At 35.0% G+C, this 25,206-nt stretch overlaps 2 protein-coding genes across 3 annotated transcripts in view; one reads left to right on the plus strand and one right to left on the minus strand.

Moving 5' to 3' along the window:
* Positions 1 to 16,487, plus strand: part of acox3 (acyl-CoA oxidase 3, pristanoyl) — a 45,034-nt gene extending 28,547 nt beyond the window's left edge. For both annotated transcript variants that reach the window (XM_056462269.1, XM_056462270.1), the window contains exons 15-18: positions 8,337 to 8,511; positions 10,336 to 10,403; positions 10,511 to 10,597; positions 14,252 to 16,487. In XM_056462269.1, coding sequence (XP_056318244.1) covers positions 8,337 to 8,511; positions 10,336 to 10,403; positions 10,511 to 10,597; positions 14,252 to 14,371 — 450 coding nt within the window. In that variant the 3' untranslated portion in view covers positions 14,372 to 16,487. The remainder of the gene's footprint in view (positions 1 to 8,336; positions 8,512 to 10,335; positions 10,404 to 10,510; positions 10,598 to 14,251) is intronic.
* A 6,359-nt stretch (positions 16,488 to 22,846) lies between these two features.
* Positions 22,847 to 25,206, minus strand: part of htra3b (HtrA serine peptidase 3b) — a 32,528-nt gene continuing 30,168 nt past the window's right edge. Inside the window, exon 9 of the mRNA XM_056462272.1 lies at positions 22,847 to 23,804. Coding sequence (XP_056318247.1) covers positions 23,636 to 23,804 — 169 coding nt within the window. The 3' untranslated portion in view covers positions 22,847 to 23,635. The remainder of the gene's footprint in view (positions 23,805 to 25,206) is intronic.

Consider the following 25,206-nt stretch of genomic DNA (forward strand, 5'->3'; position numbering starts at 1 on the left):
TTACAACGTGCTGAGCCTTACCACCATTGGATTGGATGACAACCGTCCACTCTCATGGACTGCGATCTTTAAATTAGATGAAATGCTCAGGAACCACAAAAATATGGGCTGACATAAGATGGGATGTACTAGGATGAGCAGGATTTCCCATAGAAATTTTAACATAATTTGATTAAAATACAGTTTATCAGATTTAATTTATTTACATTTAGATTATTTTATTGATCATAAGTTTTATTGATCATAAGTCCTCAAGTCAAGTTAATGTTTATTTATAAAGTGCTTTTCCAAAAACAAGTGCTTACCAAAGTGCTGTACACACATGCACCATCTAAAACAAAGGACAAATACAACAGACATAAGACGTATGGTATTAAAAGCCAAAGAGTAAAAATGGGTTTTAAAACTAGATTTAAAAACAGAAAGGGTTGGGGCCTGCCTAACATGGAGAGTCAAATTATTCCAGAGTTTGGGGGCCACCACTGCAAAGGCACGGTCCCCCCTGATTTTTAACCTTGTACATGGAACAACCAAAAGTAACTGATCAGTACATCTAAGTGCCCTTGATATACAATAATTAATGCAGACAGGTATCTTGATGCTAGTCCATTTAGGCATTTAAACACCAAGACTAAAATCTTAAAATGTGTCCTAAACAGAACAAGTCAAGTAAAAGTTTATTTATAAAGCGCTTTTTAAAAACAACAAGTGCTTACCAACGTGCTGTACACACATACACCATTTAAAACAAAGGACAAATTCAACAGACACATGACTCTCCAATGGTATTAAAAGCCACAGAGTAAAAATGGGTTTTAAGACTTGATTTAAAAACAGAAAGGGTTGCGGCCTGCCTAACGTGGGGAGGCAAATTATTCCAAAGTTCCAGAGAACAGGAAGCCAGTGAAGAGAAGCCAGTAATGTGTTCTCGTTTGTGTGTCTGCAGACGAGTAAGGGAGGCATGACTAATACCCCCACAGTGGGCATTATAATACTCTAGCCGAGTCGAGATAAAGATATGTATAATTCTTTCAACGTCGTAAAAATACATAAAAAGACTTTACTTTGGATAATTGACTCAACTGGAAAAAAAAACTTTAATTACTGAATTAATTTGTTTATCCAGTCACCATCCATGATAACACCCAGGTTTTTTACTTTAGGTTTTACAAAAGGATTTAACACACCAAGATCCAGACAATCCTGTGTTCCACTAGATCCAAATACCACTACTTCTGTCTTTTCTTCATTGCACATCCTCATTGTCACGTGATTATTTATATTGTAAATCGTTTTAATATGTGCATTTCTTCATATTTTTATTGTTATTAATGTTGAAAACAGGGTTGCACCAATATGGAAGTTTTGCCTGAGATCAATAACCAATAAGTCTTTATATGTAGATGCCCATACCTGATATATTGGTGAATAAATAATTATTGGTGAGTAAATATTTGTCTTAGTGATTTTAAAAACAAAATACAAGAAAAATAATAGATTTTAATTTAAAACCTTAACTGCAAAAAAAGAAACATCTTAATTTTTAGATCATTTGTCAAGTTTTTGAGTGTATTGTGACTTGGTAACATACTGTTTTGCTTGCAATATAACCATTTTGCTGCTTAATATTTGTAGAAACAATCTTTTCTTCTTTATTGTAAATATTTAATGTATGCTTGTTGGAGAAATAATTACAGATCCCAAACTTTTGGGGAAAAAAAAGAACATTTACTGTATGTAGATCAGATTTGTAATGTTAAAAATAATGGCAATTTACCTGCATTCTCTCTAGATAACCGGAAATGTGCTGCAAATTATCAGCGTTTTAATGCTGTTTTAAAGTGCTTAAAGGTGCAGTATGTAAGTTTGACGCCCAGTGGTTGAACTAGATATTGCATTCCTGGGTTAAAAACAAACACAAGCGCAGGTTGCCGGATTGAGGACCAACAGGAGCGAGCCTGGCTGTCGAGCCTAAAGGCTAATATAAGTCCTGTTCAAAATAAAAGCAAAACAGCACGCAATAGAAACAATATTTTCCATATTATAAGTAGTTTTTGTTCTGACCAACACCTGGAATTTATATTTTAGAAACTGTTTCTATTTCTCACAGGTGAACAACAGAAAACTGACAATGATCAGCTCAAGTACACGTCATGTGCTTTATTCAGTGTTAAATGCTAATAATCTGAGTTTTATTGTCATTTTACATGACATTTATTGCCATACTACTGAAAGTAGCAGCAGAAAGTTCACCTGAGATCTGGAAAATAAAATAAACTGTCTGAATTTGATCATTAGAACTGTGCAAACCAACACATATCAGTGATTCAGCATCTACATGTAATAATGTTAAAGAGGTTTAATATGTATTAATTCGATTATAAACCTTACCTTTTTGCTGCAGTGCAGTGAGTGCACTATTCTGTGCTTCTGTATAGCTGTGTTTACATTTCTGTTGTGTTTTGTCTAGTGCAAACAGCCAAATTGCTTATTACTGCAAATCTCGTCACGTACATGTAGTGTGTTGTTAGGACACAGGGTTACAATGTAACCTGCTCACCTAATGTTTATGCTCGTAATATTTATATTATTTGCTAATTAATAACCTCATGTGGAACTCTGAATCTGCATCTCATTTCGGTCTGCTACTGTCCACCGGAGGTCGCATTTCAGTCACAGACACATGCTTTGAGAGACTTTCTGAATGAATGAATGAAATATGTGGTTTTCCAACAAGGCAACCCTGGGTGCTGAAATATAATTGGCTAAACTAACCTTGGGCAGGTTAAAAAAACCAAAACAAAGACAGACGTTCCGGCACGTATCACACATTTTCAAAGCAGAATATCTGACTTTAGCATTGTTTTTCAGACAAACAAGAATGTTTCTGAAATTTCGTATGGTATTTTTATGCTTTAGAAGAGTCAAAAACGTTCATACAGCACCTTTAAGCAAAGCATATCTAAAAGAACTTTGACTGAAGGTTATAGGTATATTTTATTATATGCGCACTTGTAAATAAAAATTCTCATGTATTTTGACTAATGAATAAGTTTTCTTCATTAGTGTCATAAAAGAGACTACGTAGATCATTTCAGTGACTAGTTATAAAAAAAATCTTTTCCACCCTTAAAATGAATCTTTTTTTACACTCTAAAGAAGCTTTTATGAAAATGAAAAGATTTTATTAGTGTAAGGTTCTGCAGCTGTGCATTCAAGAGTCACGTTTTAGCAGTCGGATGTTATTGGTGAATGAAATGTTATTTTTGTTAATATTTTAGAATCTGGCTGAATTGTGAGGATCATGCACACAGTGTTTCCCATTAATACCTTCTGTACTATGCTGTTCTGTTTATGACTTATATCTAACATAAAACAGACGTCTGGTTCCACTGACACATCTTAAACGCTGAGCAGACACTTGGCTCCAGCATATCCCTTACTTAATATCTGTTCCACTAAGCTACAAACCTGCATCACACTGGGCATTTCAAAGGGCTGATGTCTGACCTCCACATCTTGAAGGATTTAAGCCTTTCTGCCATATCAGATTCATAAATATGTGCATGTCCGTAGGGTCCGAGACACATTCAGGATGTGTAAAGGTTGCTCATGTCACGTTTCTAATGGAATGGACTGAATTAAGCATCAACAAATTTAAAAAAGTATTTAGACATTTATTCTAATATGACTTACAGTATGATCTTTAACAAAAACCGCAGATAGTAATCACTGAAGCTGCAAAATCAATCTTGTCAGGACTTTGTTGTTAAAACTACAGCATTTTCAGAGGTGACTAAACCAAACACATCTGGACTTTGTGCTCATAAACTCAACAGAAACTTTTGTGATTTGGATATGGGTGAGCCATTTATATGGATACGGCTTAATAAAACGGGAATGGTTGGTGATATTAACGTCCTGTTTGTGGCACATTAGTTTATGTGAGGGGGCAAACTTTTCAAGATGGGTGGTGACCATGGTGGCCATTTTGAAGTCGGCCATCTTGGATCCAACTTTAGTTTTTTCAATAGGAAGAGGATCATTTGACGCATAGCAACACCGCAGGAGAAATGCCAGCACAGGCTTCCAGTATCCGTAGTTTCAGGTGCTGCACATCTTGTATCTTCACACTATAGACAACAAAGATAGTGGGGCCATTCGTCATCAATGGAAACCTCAAGGCCACTGGATATTTGAAATTGCTTCATGATGATGTGTTTCCCTCTTTATGCACTGAAGCTGGCACATTCCCTGAGTTTTTCCAACAAGATGGTGCACCACCACATTATGGGTGTCAGGTCCGAGCATTCCTAGATGGACCAGTTGAATGGATCCCAAGGTCTCCCGATCTGACCCCCTTAGACTTTTATCTTTGGGGTCATCTGATGGCAATTGTCTATGGTGTGAAGATGCAAGATGTGCAGCTCCTGAAACTACAGATACTGGAAGCTTGTGCTGGCATTTCTCCTGCGGTGTTGACAGAGCAAGGACATTTTCACGGTATGTCTGAAAATATTTTTTCTTCTGGAGAAAGTCTTATTTGTTTTATTGCAGCTCGAATAAAATCAGTTTTACATTTTTTAAGGTCAAAATTATTAGCCCTTTAAGATATTTTTTTTTTCGATAGTCTACAGAACAAACCATCGTTATACAATAACTTGCCCAATTACCCTATCCTGCCTAGTTAACCTAATTAACCTAGTTAAGCCTTTAAATGTTACTTTAAGCTGTATAGAAGTGTCTTGAAAATTATCTAGTCAAATATTTTTTACTGTCATCATGGCAAAGATAAAATTAATCAGTTATTAGAAATAAGTTATTAAAACTATTTTGTTTAGAAATGTGTTGGAAAAAATCTTCCCTCCGTTAAACAGAAATTGGGGAAAAAAATAAACAGGGGGGCTAATAATTCTGACTTCAACTGTATATATTTTAGCAGGTAAATAAATCTAATACAATGTGCAGATCTTAATGTAATACAGCAAATTGACACTTTTTGGTTATTTTAATCACTGGAAATAGTTTTGTGTAAATGTTCATGGGCACAGTTTTTCTCCTTAAACTTAAACTTAAATTAGCTGTAGTGTGTGAATGTGAGAGTGTATGGATGTTTCCCAGTACTGGGTCGCAGCTGGAAGGTCATCAGCTGTGTAAAACATATGCTGGAATAGTTATCAGTTCATTCCGCTGTGACGACCTCTGATAAATAAGGGACTAAGTCAAAGGAAAACGAACGAATGAATGAATGAATGTTGGGTTCACAACTGTGAATTTAAATATTTGCATGAGTTGATTATATTAAAGGTCAATACATGAGAATAGAGGTGAATTTCTGCCAGGTGGCACGAATAACAAGAAAAACACGACATATTTGCTGAGAACGTGCAGAATTTGTCTCAGTCGTGTTCAAAAAAGAAAAATAATAAATAAATAACTATAGCAGAAGATTTACCTCAGATGGGAAACATCCTGTGATGAATCTACTTGAGAGTGATGTGATGTGCATGTTCTCTTCACGTTTGGTGTGAACTCAGCATTAGGGCTGCACAATATATTGTTTCAGCATCGATATCACAATGTGATCATTCACAATAGTCACATCACGTCTGGATTATAATTCATCATTTGCATGTGTTTTTGATGCCTGTGATTGTTTAATGACCTTAAAAGCATTTAGGCATAATACATTGTACCATTTGTGATTTTAACAACAATAAATTTTATTGAATTATTTTTATTTTTATCATTCAGTTAATGTACATGAATACCATTAGACTCTGAAAATGATAAAACACTTAATTTCAATTGTATCTTTGTCTTGATTGTATTTACAGATTGTTATGCATGCATGCAATACATGCACATACAGAAATGCACTGCAAATAGCACAGACCACAACAAAAATGTGTTGGGGCACTGCAAAAAGTTTATAGATCGTTTGTTAGATTTTATGGAGATGCACTCCCACTGCAGAATCATCCCGATTGATCTAACATTATACGTTCTTTCCAAACTGAGATATTAAGTCAACTGGTAAAATTGTATTCATGTCACAATAAATATCGCAAAATAAAAAAATATGGCAATGTTAGATTTTTCCAATACCGTGCAACCCTACCCAGCATTCTTTAATTTTATTAATTTTTTTGTTTTAACAAGCTATTATTAATTTTTGCGGCCTTGGTGAACAATTGTGGAGATGTTGATCTGTAGATAACTCATTCATTTCTCTGACACTTTCCCAGACATTTGCACCAGACACTTTCTTAATCACTCCATATCTCTATAAAAACATTGAACATTTCTGAGTGTGCCTCACACAGGTGAGTGGGCTTCACCTGTAGAAACACTCTTCTCTCTATACGCACCAGGCACTTTACATAAACTCCAACTTACAAGGACTCATTAAGGAAAACAATGAGCTAGAAGCATTTTTTTAAAGGAGGCGTGCCCCCAAACCCCAACCATAAACCAAACCATCATTGGGGTATAATCAAATCATATGAAAAATTAATGAATGAGATCTTATAAATTCATATTAGCCATTAAATAAAAAATACAAACTGTAGTGAGATTGCATTTGTAAAAACCTACCACTGAGAAATGACATGCTCAAGTCAGGTTTGGGTTGATCATCTAGTTCTTACAGTGAGAATGTTTACATGGACACCAATAATCTGATTTTAATATAATTAAGACAATACTCTGATTAAGTGTGTGCCATGTAAACAGTGATTTTTGATGACCTTAATCTGACTAAAGTCAAAATCAAATTAAACAGAAATTGAATTAAGATGTCGAGTGTTCCAATTTTAGTCGCATTACTGAAGTGCAGTACAGACATGTAAAACACTGCAATCAAGCTATTACCATCATGTAGGATTTTTGCCGCAATTAGCGACAGGAAACTCTATACACACACAGCTGACACTATTCTCTGCACCTAACCAGTCAGTGAAGGTCCACAGACACCTGCACTGAGAAATGCGGAGGTTTTTTTCCCATACAGCGTGCAGTATCAAACTCCATTGAAACTACACTCTTCCAGCAGTTCATACTCTCATCCAATATCTCGTTTGTCAAGGGGGACATGCACAAAATGTTCCTGAATGAAAGTGAAAGTGCCAAACTGCAGTTAAAGTCGACAAATTAAAAACGAAACACTCGAAATTACATGAAACTCCAGAGGAAATGTGGATATCTTGGTGACGCAATGACATTATAAATATAATATAAATAATATAAATATGACATATAAATTAATAAAATACGGTAGTTTACCATAAAAATGAGAAATTACTTTTACAGTTTGTACCTTATTTTTAACAGTAAAGTACTGGCAGTCACAGCTGCCTTTTTTTTATTGTAAATTTTACTGATTAATTTTTTACAGTGTACACAGTAAAACCAGTATTCACTGATTATTGAAGTTTTTAACAAATAAACATTAGGAAATCTCGAATCATTCCGAACTTTTGAACTGTGGTCTTTGTGTGTGTTTTATGACAGTCTACTTCGGCCAAAAACATGCAGCCTGTTAAAGGCCACATGATATAATGAGTTGAATTTGGACACTTTCCAACGATCGCCTCAACCTTCAGCTTTCAGAAACATGAGAGTGAGCTTAACATGAGCACACTAAAGCAACAAACAGCAATAGAGGAAAATGGATGTGATCAAGCAGGTGACAAATGCACTACTAAAAATACTGTTCAGATTTGGTCTTGTTTCCAGTCCAAATATTAAAATAAATCAAATTAAATAAAAAAACATTTTCTAGACAAGTAAAAGGTAGAGTTTTTCCTTAAAACAATCTTAACAATTATTAAAAACAATAATTATTTAGCTTGTTTTAAGGAAAAACCTAATTTTGGCTTATTATAATTGTAATCAAAACAATATTTTGTGCTTGTCTAGAAGATTTAAGAATGTTTGGACTAGAAACAAGACGATAACTCAAGTAAGACAAGCATTTTTTGCAGTGTATGTATGTGACCATGTTTAAAATGTCTTGAAACCTGCAGAGAGAAATTAATAAAACAGACAATCCTTACGCACAGCACTGACCCCGCAACCACGAAAACACAGAGAATCACTCTCTAGCAACCAGACACAAACACAAGCACACTACCTAGTTCATACAGCATTTTTCTTTAAAATGTTCCTCTCTATAAACATCCCAATTAGTGTCTGTCACTGTTCTGTCATGAGCTGGCTTGAGATTATATGGGTTATAACTCCCTGAGCACTCTTACTAGATGTATATGTTTGAGTTTGTGTCCTTGGATTTAGTCTTCCTGTAACTCATCTTTCTCTTTTTCTCTCCGTGTTAGGTGTATTACTGTCGTTCATTGGCTATTGCCTTTATTGAGCACACAGTGCTGCAGCGTTTCCATGATCTGATTCAGGATGAACAGACTCCTGCTGCTCTCAGATCAGTGCTGGGGCGTCTCTGTGCTCTTTATGGCTTGTGGACACTCAGCAACCATATGGCCATCCTGTATCAAGGTAAACCACTGTTCAATGCACCAGATTTTCTGCTTTTATTATTATTATTGTTATTATTATTATTATCTTTATAGGAATAGTATTTCCAGTCACACTTTACAATAAGGTTTCATTAGGTATTGTATTTACTAACATGAACTAATAATGACCAATACTTGTACAGCATTTATTAATCGTAGTTCAAAATGTACTATTGCATTATTAAAATCAAAATTCCTGCATGTTAACATTAGTTAATCCACCATGAGTAAACATGAACAAATACTGTAACACATGTATTGTTCATTGTTTATTAATATTAGTAAATGCACTAACTAACATTAACTAATACAACCTTATTGTGAAGTGTTACCGTATTTTTTTACTAAATAGTTTTTCCCTCTATTTGTTCCACACCTGGGTTTTTTTCTTTTGTAGACAAAAGAATATATTGAAACCAAATATTTCTATAATAGGGAAAAAATAAAACAAACAAAGAAGCAAAAACTGCAACATTATAATTATTTAAGTTCCTGTTTCAGAAGACATCTGATGACCCACAGGTCTATTAAATAAATTCAGGTTTGCCGTCACAGAAAAATAATTAATTTTATACTGTTGTATTAAGTATTATAATTTAATATTCTCTCTATAGACAACAAGTATGTTAATTGATAGCATCTTACAATATATTATACACTTAATTATACACTCACCAGTCGCTTTATTAGATACACATGTCTAACTGCTCATTAACCAGTGAGCAGCAGTTCTGTGCATGCAAATGCTTTGTTGATGCCAGAGGTCAGAGGAGAATGGCCAGACTGGTTCCAGCTGATAGAAAGGCAACAGTAACTCAAATAACCACTCGTTACAACCGAGGTATGCAGAAGAGCATCTCTGAATGCACAACACGTCCAACCTTGAGGCAGATGGGCTAAAGCAGCAGAAGACCGGGTGCCATTCCTTTTAGCTAAGAACAGGAAACTGAGGCTACAATTCACACAGGCTCACCAAAATTGGATGGTAGGGTCAGAATTTGGCGTCAAAAACATGAAAGCATGGATCCATCCTGCCTTGTATGAACGGTTCAGGCTGATGGTGGTGGTGTAATGGTGTGGGGGATATTTTCTTGGCACACTTTTAGCAGTTTTAGTTATTTGTTATTTAATACAGTATATTGCAAACTGATGTTTCTCACATAATATTAAAATGTATTGTCTTTATAATAATGAACACTTTGGTGCTCAGTTTTCCTTTTGTGACACTCACCCACAAAACCAGTTTATTTAACAATAGCCAAAAATACATTGTATGGGTCAAAATTATCTTCTTTTTTTTCTTTTAAATGATTAGGTTCCATGAAGACATTTTATACATTTTCTTACTGCAAATATTTCAGCATTTCTTTTGATTAGTAATGTTCTAAGCTCTTAATTCACACAATTTAAAGGTGAAGTTGTCAGTTTTTAGATTTTTTAAACCCTTATATTGCAGGTTTATTTGTGAAATTATTTAGTCAGCTTTCAGGTGATAAATAAATATAAATCACAGTTTGAAAACTGACTCTTATGACTGGCTTTGTGGTCTGGGGTGTCATTTTTAAACTTAAATTCCACTCATTATTTCCTATAATATATTATCAATCAGACGTGCTTTTTGGAATTCACAGAAAACAACTTAATTGTGTGTTTAAATAAAGATAGATCATCAGTACAAGTAGAACTGTATAAGAAACTGTAAAATACAGTTGCAAATCTTACTTAAACTTTGCTTAAACCTCAAAAATTGAAAGCGTAGTGTAGGTGTTTGAAGGTTTATTGAGTTTGATTTTTGTGTTTACAGGAGGTTATTTTTCTGGTGGGCAGCCGGTTGACCTCATCCAGACAGCCGTTCTCACTTTGTGTGGGCAGGTTAGTGTTATGTTAGCTGTAGATAATTCACAGACCCCTTCAGTAATTAGTGTATGACGATGCAGAAAGTCTTTAATACAGCAGATGCCCTCTGACTGTGTGTGCAGCTGAAGGATGACGCTGTGGCATTGGTTGATGTGTTCGCTCCTCCTGACTTCATCCTCAACTCTCCCATTGGCAAAGCGGATGGTGAGGTAAGAAACTTAAAGAAAAGCCGTTTACAGTCCTGTGGAATCACTTATGTAGATAAATGTCCTCTAAAACCTTCAAAAGTGATCATCTAATATGCAGACTCCACAAAGATTGTCTTATCAATTTTTGCTGTGACTTTTCATTAAGTGGGCAGAAGGTACGTTTTAGTTTTTTATAAAACATTGACAGGACTCAGTACCAAACCTTGATTTCAGTAAAATAAATCGTTTTAATAAGTTAAATCTATAGTGTGGCATGACTGATAAGATGGTTGTGTGTCTGCATGCATGCGTGTGTTTGTGTGTGTAAACAGACAGGGGCCTGTTCTTCATACGTGGATTACTAAATTAGCTGGATAGTTAAATAAAGTTAAATAAAGTTTAATATATATAAAGTTAAATATAAATTTAAGTTAAATATAAGTTTGTGTAAATAAAAAATATGTAAATAAAACTTACGCAGTCTGCACTCTAAAATAAAAGTACAAAATCTGTCACGGGGTGTTCTTTCCCCAAGGGGTTCAAAGAGAACATCAATATGGACTTTTTAGATACAAACGCGTACTATTTTAAGGTACAGATCCAGCTTCAGTAGTACAATTTGTCTATGATAATAGACAACATGCACAATAATTAACTGTTATTTTTTGTTTGTTTGTTTTTATAAAGGAATATTAATTAATGTAGTCATTCGCATGTTTAGACAGATAATATGCCGGTGATTTGATGCTTCACAAAAGTTTCAGACATTCACCAATATCAAATTGCTATTAATTTAAACAGCCAGTTATTACACCGATTAATCTGCTCTAAATGTAAAACTAAATAAACTGCTAAATATTCTTAACACATGTAAGTGTAAAGCCTGCAGCCCACAACAAATGTGGAAAGTTATTGCATATCATATTTAACCAACCGTTTATTACGGATTTTATGTCATTTTTATCAGATGGATAATTGAATATTAATCAGATGATGTCATTATGCTGCTGTTCCGTCAGCCAATCATGGCATTGCTGATCATGATTTTGAGGATCGATAGATCTGTCCTTCACAACACACACCGCGATCTCAGATCAGTTCATCCAGACATTTTAATCTGATTCACGACCTTGTTTGAAGAACCAAATTAGCCAGAGATCAGTTATCAAGATTAACAGGTCCAGGATCTGTCAAATCATCTTAGATCATTTAAGCGAGGTACAAAGAACGGACCCCAGGGGTCTGTTCTTCGTACGTAGATTACTCAATTTGCTGGATTTGGTTATTGACGATTTGACATGATCCAGGATCGTTTCGTTCTTCAAAATTAATCTGAGAGTTGTTGTCATAGCAACAGGTCTGGTAGCTCAAACCTGCTCGGGAACAGGCTTATCCCATATAAACAGGATTAGATTGAAAGGCCTCTAGATTATTTTATTTTACCAAAATAAAATGTGATCAGGCCTTGATTTTGAATAATTTCATTAGGACAGTAGGGTCTGACTTTGCTGAGACAAAAGTCTTGTCACTGAACAGAAATAATGTCCAGTATAGTATATAAAGACATGATGAAGTGGAAAAAGAATGAATATTGTGTCTGACTCCCATGAGCTTGGAGGACTACATCCATACATCTCTGCAATGACTCAAATCACTTATTAATAAAATCATCTGGAATGGCAAAGAAAGCACTCTTGCAGGACTCCCAGAGTTCATCAAGAGCCTTGGATTCATCTTCAATGCCTCCTCCTCATCTTACCCCAGACATGCTCAATAATGTTCATGTCTGGTGACTGGGCTGGCCAGTCCGGGAGAACCTTGACCTTCTTTGCTTAGGTCTTCTGCAATATTTGAGATGATTGGGATGTAGTTCACATAAAAAATATAGATGATTCATCAGAAAAAAAACTACTTTGTGCCTCTTTTCCAAATGATCAACTAGAAGTCAAGTTATTATTTGTTGCTCTAACAACAGGGATCAACGACAAGACTTTTGTCAGGTAGTGTATGCATATATTTCCGAAAGTACATTTCATTTATCAGTGAATGTTTTACAGAAAGAAATACATAAGTATGTCCAAAGATTATGCTTTTAAAGTTACAGTATATATGTAAAAACAGTCTTTCCAAACAGATTTTTTTTTTTCGCTAGCCTATGAAATGTGTTGGCCTGACAGCTAGTGATGATATAATATTCACTGGAAAATTGTACAGCTTTTTGTGTGACATAAAGGGGGTAAAATTAACTTCACCTTATAAAATCAACAGTTATTAACTTTGGGTGGTGCGTTTTTTCAGTTTTGTCACAAAAGTGAAAGAAAAAAATCTGTATTAATTAAAACTAACAAATTTTATGCATTCGGAAAACCTGGAGGGTTTTCCATTATATAAAACACTGCCCTTAAGTGTGTTTAATTCAGAAACATGACTCTGACTAGACATTACGTTGACTCATTGCTCCAGTCAGATTCTCTCAGCACTTGTTTGGCAGGCCATGTATTTTTGAGAGTTAGACAAAAACAAAGCTTTATGGAAACACTAGACAGAGTCTCACACACACCCCACTGACACGCAGACCTTCCCCCTGATTCCCCTACTGAGCGAGACACTTTTCATGTTTACAGTCGGGGAGATGTTTACTGGAAATGAACTTCAATTTGGCTCACAGTCATTTTCCAACTCATCTAGGGTTCTGATAAAAGTGAAGTGTCGTATTTGTGCAAGCTCTCCACACACTAGTCCAATTGAAGAGTTGTTGTTAATAGTAGTTCTAACTACATGTCCTGATTTCTAGCTGAACCTTGGGTATTTTAAGGTTATTAGAATCAATTAATTGTATTTAACGACAACTGTGTAGCTCTGTAATGCATTAAGAAAAATAAAACAACCAGTTTATTACACTTGTATTATTTTACAAACAAAACAAGACAAATACATTTCACTCATTGTACTATAACAGTTTAATTTAGCTCAGCATTTTAGTAAAAAAGGCTTTTGATGGATACATGTATATTGCACATATTGCTTATTATTTCTAGAAAGTCATTATTTATATATCTAGATAGTCATTACTTTTCAAGGCATGTTTTTTTTTTTCTTATCTGTCAGAAATGAGCTTCCATAGCCGAGAGAGCTCAAAAAAGTTAAGAAAACATGAAAATAGAAAAACAACATGTTTGCTCAATCTGAACATGATCATATAATGGCTACATTTTATTGGTTACATGTAAAATAAAGAATACTATTATTTTTTATGTTTTTTTTTCTATAGTACATTGCACAATTTATAGTACATTGCCTCACCGTCAAATGCAATCTTCTCAAAGTATGCTCAATATAAGTCTTTCCCACAGTCTCGATTGAGGTAGGTTCAGTCTTTTCTGTTGCACCTCCTGCACTCTAGAATGGTCTATCTTTAGTTATTAAATCTTCATCAAGTCTGAACATTTAAAAAGACTAAAATAAGAAGGCTTAAAAACCTATTTATTTTACCAATCGTCTGGAGTGTGATTGGTTGAAGAATTGTGAATTTTCTTCTGTCAAATGCTTTTTTTGATGATTGTTGTCATAAATTGTTTTGTTTATGGTTAATCATGATTGGCACTTTGGTTTATTCTAATGGTTTTAAAAGTGCTTGATGAATAAAAGTTGATTTGATCTGTTTTGATCTTTCAGCTCTACAAAAACCTGTGGTCTACAGTCATGCAGGGTAAGAACGTTCTGGAACGGCCATCTTGGTGGGCTGAATTTTGCTCTGACAAACCTGCTGTTGGATCTCTCAGAGCCAAACTCTAAATCCTCACACTGGAAAAATCATAGCAGATGTCCGTCTGTTTATCCTTTAAGCCAAGCAGTTTTCTCCTGATATTGCAAAACTGTCAAACAGTTGTCACAGTTAAAATTCAGCATTCAGTTCATTTGATTGAGAAAATGATGATTTTGATGTAATATAATTGACAGATTCTGGAAACAATCAAGTATCTGTTACAGCACTTCTTTATTCACTGTGCCACGAAAAACTTTTATTGATAAACTCCATATATATTTCGCTGTGTCCATTGAACATAAATTTCCTGATCTGTTTCTTTAAAGGTGACATTGGCTGGCCAATTTACACATTTATATGATTCCTAAGGGCTAAGCTTCTCAATGGTACTGTAAAAATACCCCTTTTACCCTGTCAAAACACCTCAGTTCATGGCTGATCATGAATGGCTGATAAACTACCAATTGATTCTTGTGTAGCTAAACCAGCGCACCACTCACACAGTTCTCAACCAAGACTGGAGCTTCTGCTAAATTTTGACTGACTGACATGTAGTATTTGAAGCTGTCTGCACATTTTAATGACAAAATACATATAATCGTTGCATATAAATTATCATTTCTTGACAATGCTGCCTGCCATTATCAGTGTAAAATGTAATCAAACTAACATCTATACACAGCGGCACTGCTGGATTTAACAAACGCACCATTTTTGATCTGGTGTATAAATGAACAACATCACACTGACAAGCACAGCTCTGAACACCTGAGAGAAAGATGATATTATTTTTAAAAAGAAAGGGAATTGAAGTTAACATTTGGGAACAACTAACAAAAACTAGAATTGTATATAAAGAATGAAGCTTTCTGACAAATTGTAGGTATACATACATGCTTTAAAAGCATTTTAATGTGAGTCCAGCTTCGTATTGCCTATGGTCATAAAGCAGTCTGGCCTTCCAACTTACATCCAACCACAGAGCATGCAGGATTGCTTCATTGTTCAAACAAAAGGCCTGTTTTTTAGTCACTTTGCAATCTGTTTATCAAAAGGGGTAGTAGGTTAGTTCTTCATTTAAAGAATTGGCTGGTTACATCTAAACCAGCTCAAATTTCAAATGGCCAAATATGGCAGATAAATCAAAGACTGTTGAAGGCAAGCCTGGATGCTAATGCTAACATTGGAAGTATGCAGGGAATGAGACTAAATGTGATGTGGCTAAGACATGCTTCAAATGACCAAGTTAGCATCACAGGTTTTCCGATAATACAGACGTTATCATCTCCCCCATGCAAGAAAATGTCTGACATAAATAGACTAAGATAGTTTAAAAAAAGCTTCATGTTTTCTTTTCAACTTGTCTGAGCTGGCAGACACAGCAGAAAAACCTAAACACCAACAGATCTATAAAAGGGGACATTTCATCTGATGTCACTTTTAATGCACAAGAAGCTAAACAAAACCTTTACAATAACAATGTTTAAATAGTAATTGTACAACAATTTGTCATGTTGATACAGTGCTCAGCATAATTAAGCACACCCCATTTTGAAACTGAATATTTTTCTCAATTTCTCAGTGAATATAGGCAATGTATTTTGGTGCATTTAATCAAAACAGTTTTATTAAACAGATATATTTATTAAAATAATATTTTAAATCACCAAACATATTTAGAAATTGAAAGATAATACAATTAAATTCAAGCTAAATATTGCAAAAATAAATTACAAACTACAAAATTTCAACTCAATTTTTTGCTTCTCTTGATTTTTCCTCTTTTTAAAATTTGTATTTAATATTTTTCTATAACTTATAAATTTGGGTGTACTAGTCTTTGGACAGTTATTGTAAGTTATTTTCTTAGATAAGCTCCAGATTTGGCTTCAGTACTGACTAATCTCATGTATATGCACAATATCATATAAATATGAATTTAAAAGTTAGATTTGCGAGGAGTGTACTCATATATGCTGAGCACTGTAACTGGCATTCAGTTCTGTTAAGGAGTGAAAATGTGTGATTTCATATTAACTGAATGGTGAATGATTTTATGCACATTGTCATGTTGTATTAATGCGATGTATAATTGCAACAAATCTTGACTTTTTAACAATAATAAATATTTTTTAATTATTTAAATATGATTTTTTTTTTGAAAATGCATGTCAGTACTACTGTACTATACTGTATGTAAGGAATAATTGACAACAAGTCATTGATTTATTAGAAAAATAATACACACCCAATGTGGCAAGCGGCTAAGACATGACGAGGAGTGTACATTATTGTCAAATTCATTTTTACCTCAGGTGTGTAATTTTCGAATGATTCAGTGACTAAAGTCATTTATTCTGTGTACAGTTAAAGTCAGAATTATTAGCCCCCCTTTGAATAATTTTTTCTTTTTTAAATATTTCCCAAATGATGATGAACAGAGCAAGGAAATTTTCACAGTATGTCTGATAATATTTTTTCTTCTGGAGAAAGTCTTGTTTTATTTCGGCTAGAATAAACGCAGTTTTAAATTTTTTAAACACCATTTTAAGGATAAAATTATTAGCCCCTTTAAGCTATATATTTTTTCCATAGTCTACAGAACAAACCATCATTATACAATAACTTTCCTAATTACCCTATCCTGCCTAGTTAACCTAATTAACCTAGTTAAGCCATAAGTGTCACTTTAAGCTGTATAGAAGTGTCTTGAAAAATATCTAGTCAAATATTCTTTACTGTCATCATGGCAAAGATAAAATAAATCAGTTATTAGAAATGAGTTATTAAAACTATTATGTTTAGAAATGTGTTGAAAAAAATCTTCTCTCCGTTAAACAGAAATTGGGAGAAAAAATAAACGGGGGCTAATAATTCAGGGGGGCTAATAATTCTGACTTCAACTGTTTATATAGATTATTGTTAATTTGCCACTAGTATATATAAATTTATATTTCTACAGTGTTCGTTTTGACCTAGAAACTGCAGTCAAATGTGTGTTGAAGTACGTATTTGAAGTTTCATAAAAATGTAGGCTGAAGCATCCATTTCCAGTGAGTCTGTGTTGCACTCAAAGCCCTTTGTTTTGATTTGATTTTTGATATTTGCCAAAACTTAAAATCATTCAGCCTAGTGATGGCACTGTTATGCAGTTCAAGACCTGCCTGCAACTACTTTAGCTGTGTGGTTCTCCTTATAATAGTTCCCTATTTGTTCATCAGCCAATTAGAATCAAGCATTCAACAGCCAGAATGTATGTGCATGCATGTGATTGACTAAGACAGTTTTCTTGCATTCTTCACATTGATGTGAATCTCCAGTGATGGCCCTGGATAACAGTGCACTTCAGTGTTAAATCTGTTTTTTGTGCGTCTGCAGAAGCGTGTCACATTGAATTAACATTCTTACACATGTATTTCGAATAGCCTGTGGGTTCTTTGAGAAGCTCCTCTAGTTTGTTTTTATTTATGCAGTCAGCTTTCAAGACTAAAGTGTGCAGGACGTAGCATTCAAATACATAGCAAATGAAACTGAATGAAACCATCTGAAGTGTTTATATTAAGGAAATAAGTTTTACATTATCGAATCAGATAATATTTCTTGTTTCTTCACTGTTTTACATGGGGTAAAACATTTAAAGGGCACCTATTTTACTCCTTTTACAAGATGTAAGATAAGCCTTTGGTGTCTTCAGAATGTGTCTGTAAAGTTTCAGCTCAAAACACCCATCAGATTATTTATTATAGCCTCCTGAATCTGCCCATTTCAGAGTGTAGCTGTTTTTGGAGCCTGTGGCTTTAAATGCAAATGAGCTGTTTTCCCCCGCCCACCGTTCCCACGTGCGCGTAATGTTACGTCAGATAAACAGCCGTCAGAGTATGTGATGTATTTGTGGTGGAGTTTATTCAAGCCTTTCTGAAATGAGTCACACACACATGCCGTTTGCAGTATACACACACTATGATGGCAGTGGACACACAATACATACACAGTTCTGTCCAAACAGCTTACAATAGTAGACTTTCATCACAGATGCCCTTTAAAACGCATAACATAAAGAGTTAGCATTAGCATCATCTCCTGATCCCATTACTACACAATGGTATTACCACATTACTTTTTGTGAACATAATCTGGAACGTAGTTTTTCTTTTAAATACTGAAAAAGTAATGTGTGGTCTCAAACCAACACATTTTGAAGTTAACAAACAAATCCCTACATTTAAAGAACCGCGATTAGCCTTTTTTTTGTGATGATTATTATTGCAGCATACACCCAGTGTAACACATCTTTGTTTCATTTATTTTTTCATGTCATGTTTACCCAGCTTTCAGAAACCAAGATCTGTTCTGAGTTGAAGCACTTGGGTGTGTTGGCATCGCACTTCAGCCACAACAGCATGCTAATATGCTAAATCCAAACAGAGCCAGTCATCTGTCGACCCAATGTCAAGTTTCTGTTTGTACTAACTCTTGAAAGACTCTGTTTTGATTTCCTCTGTGGTCACATGTGGTTTGGTCTTAATGATTTGCACTGACACTAGAGAACTAAAGTGCAAATTACATAGCTTGCATTACTTAATACTGTTAAATGTTTTATATAATTGTAACTTTTAGACCAATGTTAAACGTCATTTCTTTGTCATAAAATGTTTTTTTTTTTTTATAGAGTGTAATTGCCCTGCTGAGGTAAACTAATTGCATGAAAATATATATTTTAGGCGGTGTTCCTTCAGGTAAAAAAGCCACTACTGTAATTGTTCTAATGTAAACTGAACAACCCATTAGCATTGCATGTGCAATATGTTACTGCAAAAATATCTACTGTATACACAACCTGACAAAAGTCTTGTCAACCTATCAACATTTTAGGAACAGTAAATAATAACTTGACTTCTAGTTGATCATTCACTGTAAAAATGCAGGGTTCCACACAATTCATTTGTGCTGTTCTTAAACAATCAGATTAAATTAACTTAACACTTTTAGCACATTTATGTGAATTGAACATTCAAAAATTAGGTTGTCGCAATAAAATCTCAAGAATTGTGTTGTTTCAACTCATTTTTAATAAGTAGTTTGTACAGTTAAACAAAATATATATATATATATATATATATATATATATATATATATATATATATATATATATATATATATTTGAGTGTTTGGTATCAAACAGAAGTGCCTTGTTTTTTGATGATTTAATCAGGACAGTAGGGTCTGACTTTACTTTGACAAAAGTCTTGTCACTGAACAGAAATAATGTCCAGTATAGAATATAAAGACATGATGAAGTGGAAAAAGAATGAATATTGTGTCTGACTCCCATGAGCTTGGAGGACCATACATCCATCCATCTCTGACTCAGTGACTCAAATCACTTATTAATAAAGTCATCTGGAATGGCAAAGAAAGCGTTCTTGCAGGACTCGCAGAGTTAATCAAGAGTCTTTGGATTCATCTTCAATGCCTCCTCCATCTTACCCCAGACATGCTTAATAATGTTCATGTCTGGTGACTGGGCTGGCCAATCCTGGAGCATCTTGACCTTTCAGGAACTTTGATGTGGAGGCTGAAGTATGAGAAGCTATCCTGCTGAAGAATTTGCCCTCTCCTGTGGTTTGTAATGTGTTTGCAGCACAAAGGTCTTGATAGCTCAGGTTGTTGATGTTGGCATCCACTCAATCTCTCGCATGCCCCCATACTGAATGTAACTCCAAACCATGATTTTTCCTTCACCAAACTTGACAAATTTTTGTGAGAATTGTGGGTCAATGCGGGTTCTAGTAGGTCTTTTGCAGCATTTGTGATTTTTGGGATGCAGTTCAACAGATGATTCATCTGAAAAATCCACCTTCTGCCACTTTTCCAAATGATCAACTAGAAGTCAAGTTATTATTTGTTGGTCTTACAACTGGGATCGACGAGAAGACTTTTGTCAGGTAGTGTATTAAAACATTATATACAAACAAAGCATTGCAATTTTTTTACTTTAGGTTTATGATGCAGCTGATGTTAGATCCAGTCTTAGCTTCATTCTTCAAAAAAATATGTGCCACGTATGACCATCCACTTTTCTTACACTGGGATGTGGTTATTTGAGTTACTGTTGCCTTTCAATAAGCTGGAACCAGTCTGCCCATTCTCCTCTGACCTCTGGCATCAACAAGGCATTTGCGCCCACAGAACTGCCGCTCACTGGATATTTTCTCTTTTTCGGACCATTCTCTATAAACCCTAGAGATGGTTGTGCGTGAAAATCCCAGTAGATCAACAGTTTCAGAAATACTCAGACTAGCTCGTCTGGCACCAACAACCATGCCATGTTCAAAGTCACTTAAATCACTTTTCTACCCCATTCTGATGCTCGCTTTGAACTGCAGCAGATCGTCTTGACCATCTCTACGTGCCTAAATGCATTGAGTTGCTGCCATGTGATTGGCCGATTAAAAATTTGCAATAACAAACAGTTGGACAGGTGTACCTAATAAAGTGGCCGGTGAGTGTACAAACAACATACAAATAAGCTGGTTTATTTTTTGTATCTAGGAGAATATTTTTAGCTTGAACTTTTGCAGGATGTTATAATAGTCTAAAGAGCATGTCAAGAAATGAAAGGCATTTTGCTTTCTCAAAGTTTCTGGAACCTTCAATTTCTTGAAAAAATAAACTGCAGACTGTGCAACAATCAGCTTTTTAGACGCAGACAGCACATCTGCCTCATGACCAGCTTTCCATTTATAGAGGCATTTTCTGAAGCCCCTCATCTCAGAAAACACAAAATTGTAGGTTGTTCTTGAAAAATGACAGCAGACGGGCTGGCAACCATCTCTCCTCATTGCCAAGTCAATTTGTTTCTTTCTATATACAAGTTTAATGCAAATGTGCTCCTGGCTTTGGTGTTTCTACACATATGATCAACCACTGGAAAGGTTGAGTCATTCAGTGATTTTAAAATCTCTAGCTAGTTAGTCAGTAGATCTGTACTCAAGGCACTGCTGTGCACTTTGTATTCAATTTAGTTTAGTGTATTTTTAAACAAGTGTATTTTTAAACAATTAATTCGTTCTGAAGCCTTCATTAAGTTAGGAAAGCCTTAAATTTCTTTCAAGAGTTCACACTTAGCTGATGATTGATTATAAAGCGTGTTTGGCATGCTGTCCCGGGAGAGAGCTCTGAGCTCATAATATCCTTGTGCTCCCGTTTGAAGGGCGAGCAGGGAGATTGAGCTCAGGTAGGTCTCAAGAACTTCCCTAATGTTTATACTGTAGCTAATGACCAAATAGGAATTGCTATGAAGAGATATACTGCTGACTAGGAGCACATCTATAGTGCTGATTTGGATTAGTCAATTAACTTAATTCGCATGTTTTGGATGGTGGGAGGAAACCCATGCGAGCATGAGGACAACATGTAAACTTCACACAGAAATGTCGGCTGGCCTGGTAAGGACTAGAACTTAGGGAATGGTTTGCATGCAAAGTGGAGTTTTAGTATGAGCACGCGCTGATTTCCACAGCGGCAAAACAAGACACAGATGCAGGGGAGAGACAGTGACTACGTTTACATGGACATCGGTAATCAAACTATTTGCCAAATTATTAATTTCTTGACTTTAACTGCAGTTTGGTACTTTCACTTTCATTCGGAAACATTTATGCATGCCTCCCGTGACAAACGAGATATTGGATGCGAGAATGTTTGATACCGCACACCGTATGGAAGAGAAAAACTCTGCATTTCTCGGTAACTTAGATGCACTCGGTAGGTAGCATCAGAAACTTTGTGTGTATAGACTATCCTGTCACAAAATGCGACGAAAATTCTACACGACGGTAATAGTTTGATTAAGGTGTTTACATGTTTACATTCGGAAAGCAGCATTTACAGGGGATCTTACTGTCCATAATATTGTAGTGATATTAACGTAAACTTAGTTACTAAATCATTTGGACTAAGGTATCTCTTTAAAAACTGAAAGAGTACTGCTGACGATACTAACTTTGCCATCGTAAAAAAACAAACAAAGAACACTAACCAAATCATAGTAAGTGGAATGTCATGATTTTACAAATCAGAATCAGTATTGCAGAGAGCCGTGTAATAAAATTGATTTAAATTGATTTGATAGATTTAAATATTATAGCATAATAAGATGTTGAATGCATAAATCTTGATGGTGTTTTTCAAGGCAAGTCTCATCTTCGATGAATATTCTGACGCAAAGTGCTGCTTGAAATATTTGTCATGTCTAGAGTTTGTGATCCACAGGTCCTGTCCAGACTAGAGGACAAGCTTTGTTTACTGGAACATTCTGAAGAGCATTCTGGATCTACGAATTGCCAACCAACACACACTGACTAATCATGAGTCAGGGATTTTACTAAACTCTTACTAAACGTGTCTTTTACATATAAATATCAGCTTAGTAACATGATTAAAAAATGTATTTAAATTAAAAATTGCTACTCTAAAATTCAGCAAGTACATGCCAAGAGAGCAATTTTCTGAGAAAGTTTTATTTCATTGGTCCAACTTTCATAGATCCAGCTGAAGAGAACCAAAAAATATGAGCATATTTGTAGACATGACAATCAAGACATGATATGCTGTAAACATTTTAGACAAACAGGAACATGAACATGGACAATCTGATGATAGATTACATGTAAAGAAGACACAAGTGATACAAAATTTATATACAAAAAAAACTTGCACAGCAATTGATTCTTGCCACCGGTTCCACAATGAAGTTTCAGCAAACAAAACAAAAACATTTTGAGACGTTTAACGAAACGAGAAGAGAATCCACATGCTAAAAGATTAAGATAACCATCATCATCATAAATGTTTGTATTTTTTTCTATGTATTCATTATTTATGAGGTGGACATTTATTTTTTGAAATAATATTTCTTAAATGGAAAGTCATCTTAAGCTAAACATTTTATTGTGCATTGCCAAATATTTCTGCTACGAAACTTCAAAAATATCACCAGCTTTGTTGTCTTCTATAAAATACAGTACTGTACTTTTCAGATTCAGATAAATCTTTCTCTGCTTTAAAGAAATGAAAAGCCGTTCATATAAAATTTTTTAGGCAGACTTGACATGACTGAGATTGAAAAAAATAAAAATCTCAAGGTTAGATTCCTCTCAGCTTGTCAAATATGTACTTGGTGTTTCATAGAAGGATTAAACGTCCTCTTAGCCATGACAGCACATTACTGACTTAAAAACTCAATGTCTTAAGTGTAGGTTTGGTGGTTCACATTCTTGCAAATGATGACTTCACTGCATGATGATGTCAGGCTCGATGTTGAAGAGCAGGTCGTCGTTTCCTCGTCGCACCTCCAGCAAAAGGGTCATGTCTTGGTTTAGCGCCTCCTTCAGGTCACTGGTGCTCAGCAGAGGCTCTCCGTTTAATTTAACAATGATGTCACCGTCTCTGATGCCCCCTCTGAAATATAGGAGAAATTGTACAATTGTACAATCAGCTGGTCAAATGGAAGGGCGATCAGGAACACAGCAATCAGAAATAAAGGGTCAAAAGCTGTCACTGTGCCAAAATGTTCCATACTGTAATTTAAACATCATATATGTACATAAAAAGTACAAACATGTTAAATTTGCTTTTTTAAAGGGGAAAGATTTTGTCCCTTTATTTCTGAGAGTGAGAGTTTGTTGTGAAGTTAATTCAAGCCTTTCTGCAATGATGAGTCACACACAATGTTGTTATAATGTTTGCACGCGCACACACACACGCGTTTAGCTTTGCGCCATTTTTGCACAGCAAATGTGACAGGATACATGCTAATATCCATTGCTGAATGGATATCCGTTATGTTAATGTACAAAACAAACCTGATCTAATTCCACAAACCAGGATTAAAGCTTCTTCTTTTATAATTGTACTGACGTATGCCTGTGGTGATGAATTACAGATATTTTACTGTTTTTATAACAAACATGCATTGATTTAAATTTAAAATGTTTTAAACTTGTAAAACTCATTCTTGAGCTGCAGATGATCACAGAGGGCTGAACAGATCTTCCTGTCTTGATGTGATTATATGCACTACTACCAAGACATGTAAAACGTGGCTGTCAATCAATTCAGTGGGTGGGGGAAATCATGGACACACTATAGCTACACACAGTTCTGTCCAAAAAGCTTCCAAAAGATGATTTTCATCTTATGGCTCGTTTCCACTGACTGGTACGGTACGGTACGGTTCGGTGTGGTACGGGTCACCTTTCTCAGGCTTGCGTTTCCACTAACAAGGGTACCCTTTTGGTGGGTGTGGTGTATGACAGAAAGTTTCAGTCGACGTCATTCTAGCTCGAGGAAATGTCTACAATAAAGCTGTACGGGTCGTTCACATATCATATGAAAAGCACTTCTCACAAAACAGATGCTTCATACACATAAATACTTGTGTATAAATGTTTATTACTAACCTTTCTATGAACATGAGTTGATTATAACTGCAGATCAAAGACAGTGCGAAACAGCCTACTGTAATGTCTGTAATTATATAAAATAAATAAATTAACATATATAAACACATACAGCCGCTTACAGTCTCCGATATGTTACCAACTACAGAAGAACTACAAATAGCAGACATTTCGCCCGTATTAAGGTTCAAAACAACAGAAATTATAGTGTACAGTGAGTGAAAACCTCTTATCTGTGTCTGTAATCTTCAGCAGCACATGTAGCCTCTGTTAGACAGTAATTCCGTCATTCCCGGTTCATATTAGTCCAAAATGTGAAGATAATAAGTTAGTTATACATGGCATTTTGTTCGCATTTGCTGAAAAAATAATGTGCTCCTTTTTTCCGGCTTCTCCTTTGT

This window comes from Danio aesculapii, chromosome 7 (genome assembly GCF_903798145.1).
Source record: "Danio aesculapii chromosome 7, fDanAes4.1, whole genome shotgun sequence".
In the NCBI taxonomy this organism is placed as follows: domain Eukaryota; kingdom Metazoa; phylum Chordata; class Actinopteri; order Cypriniformes; family Danionidae; genus Danio; species Danio aesculapii.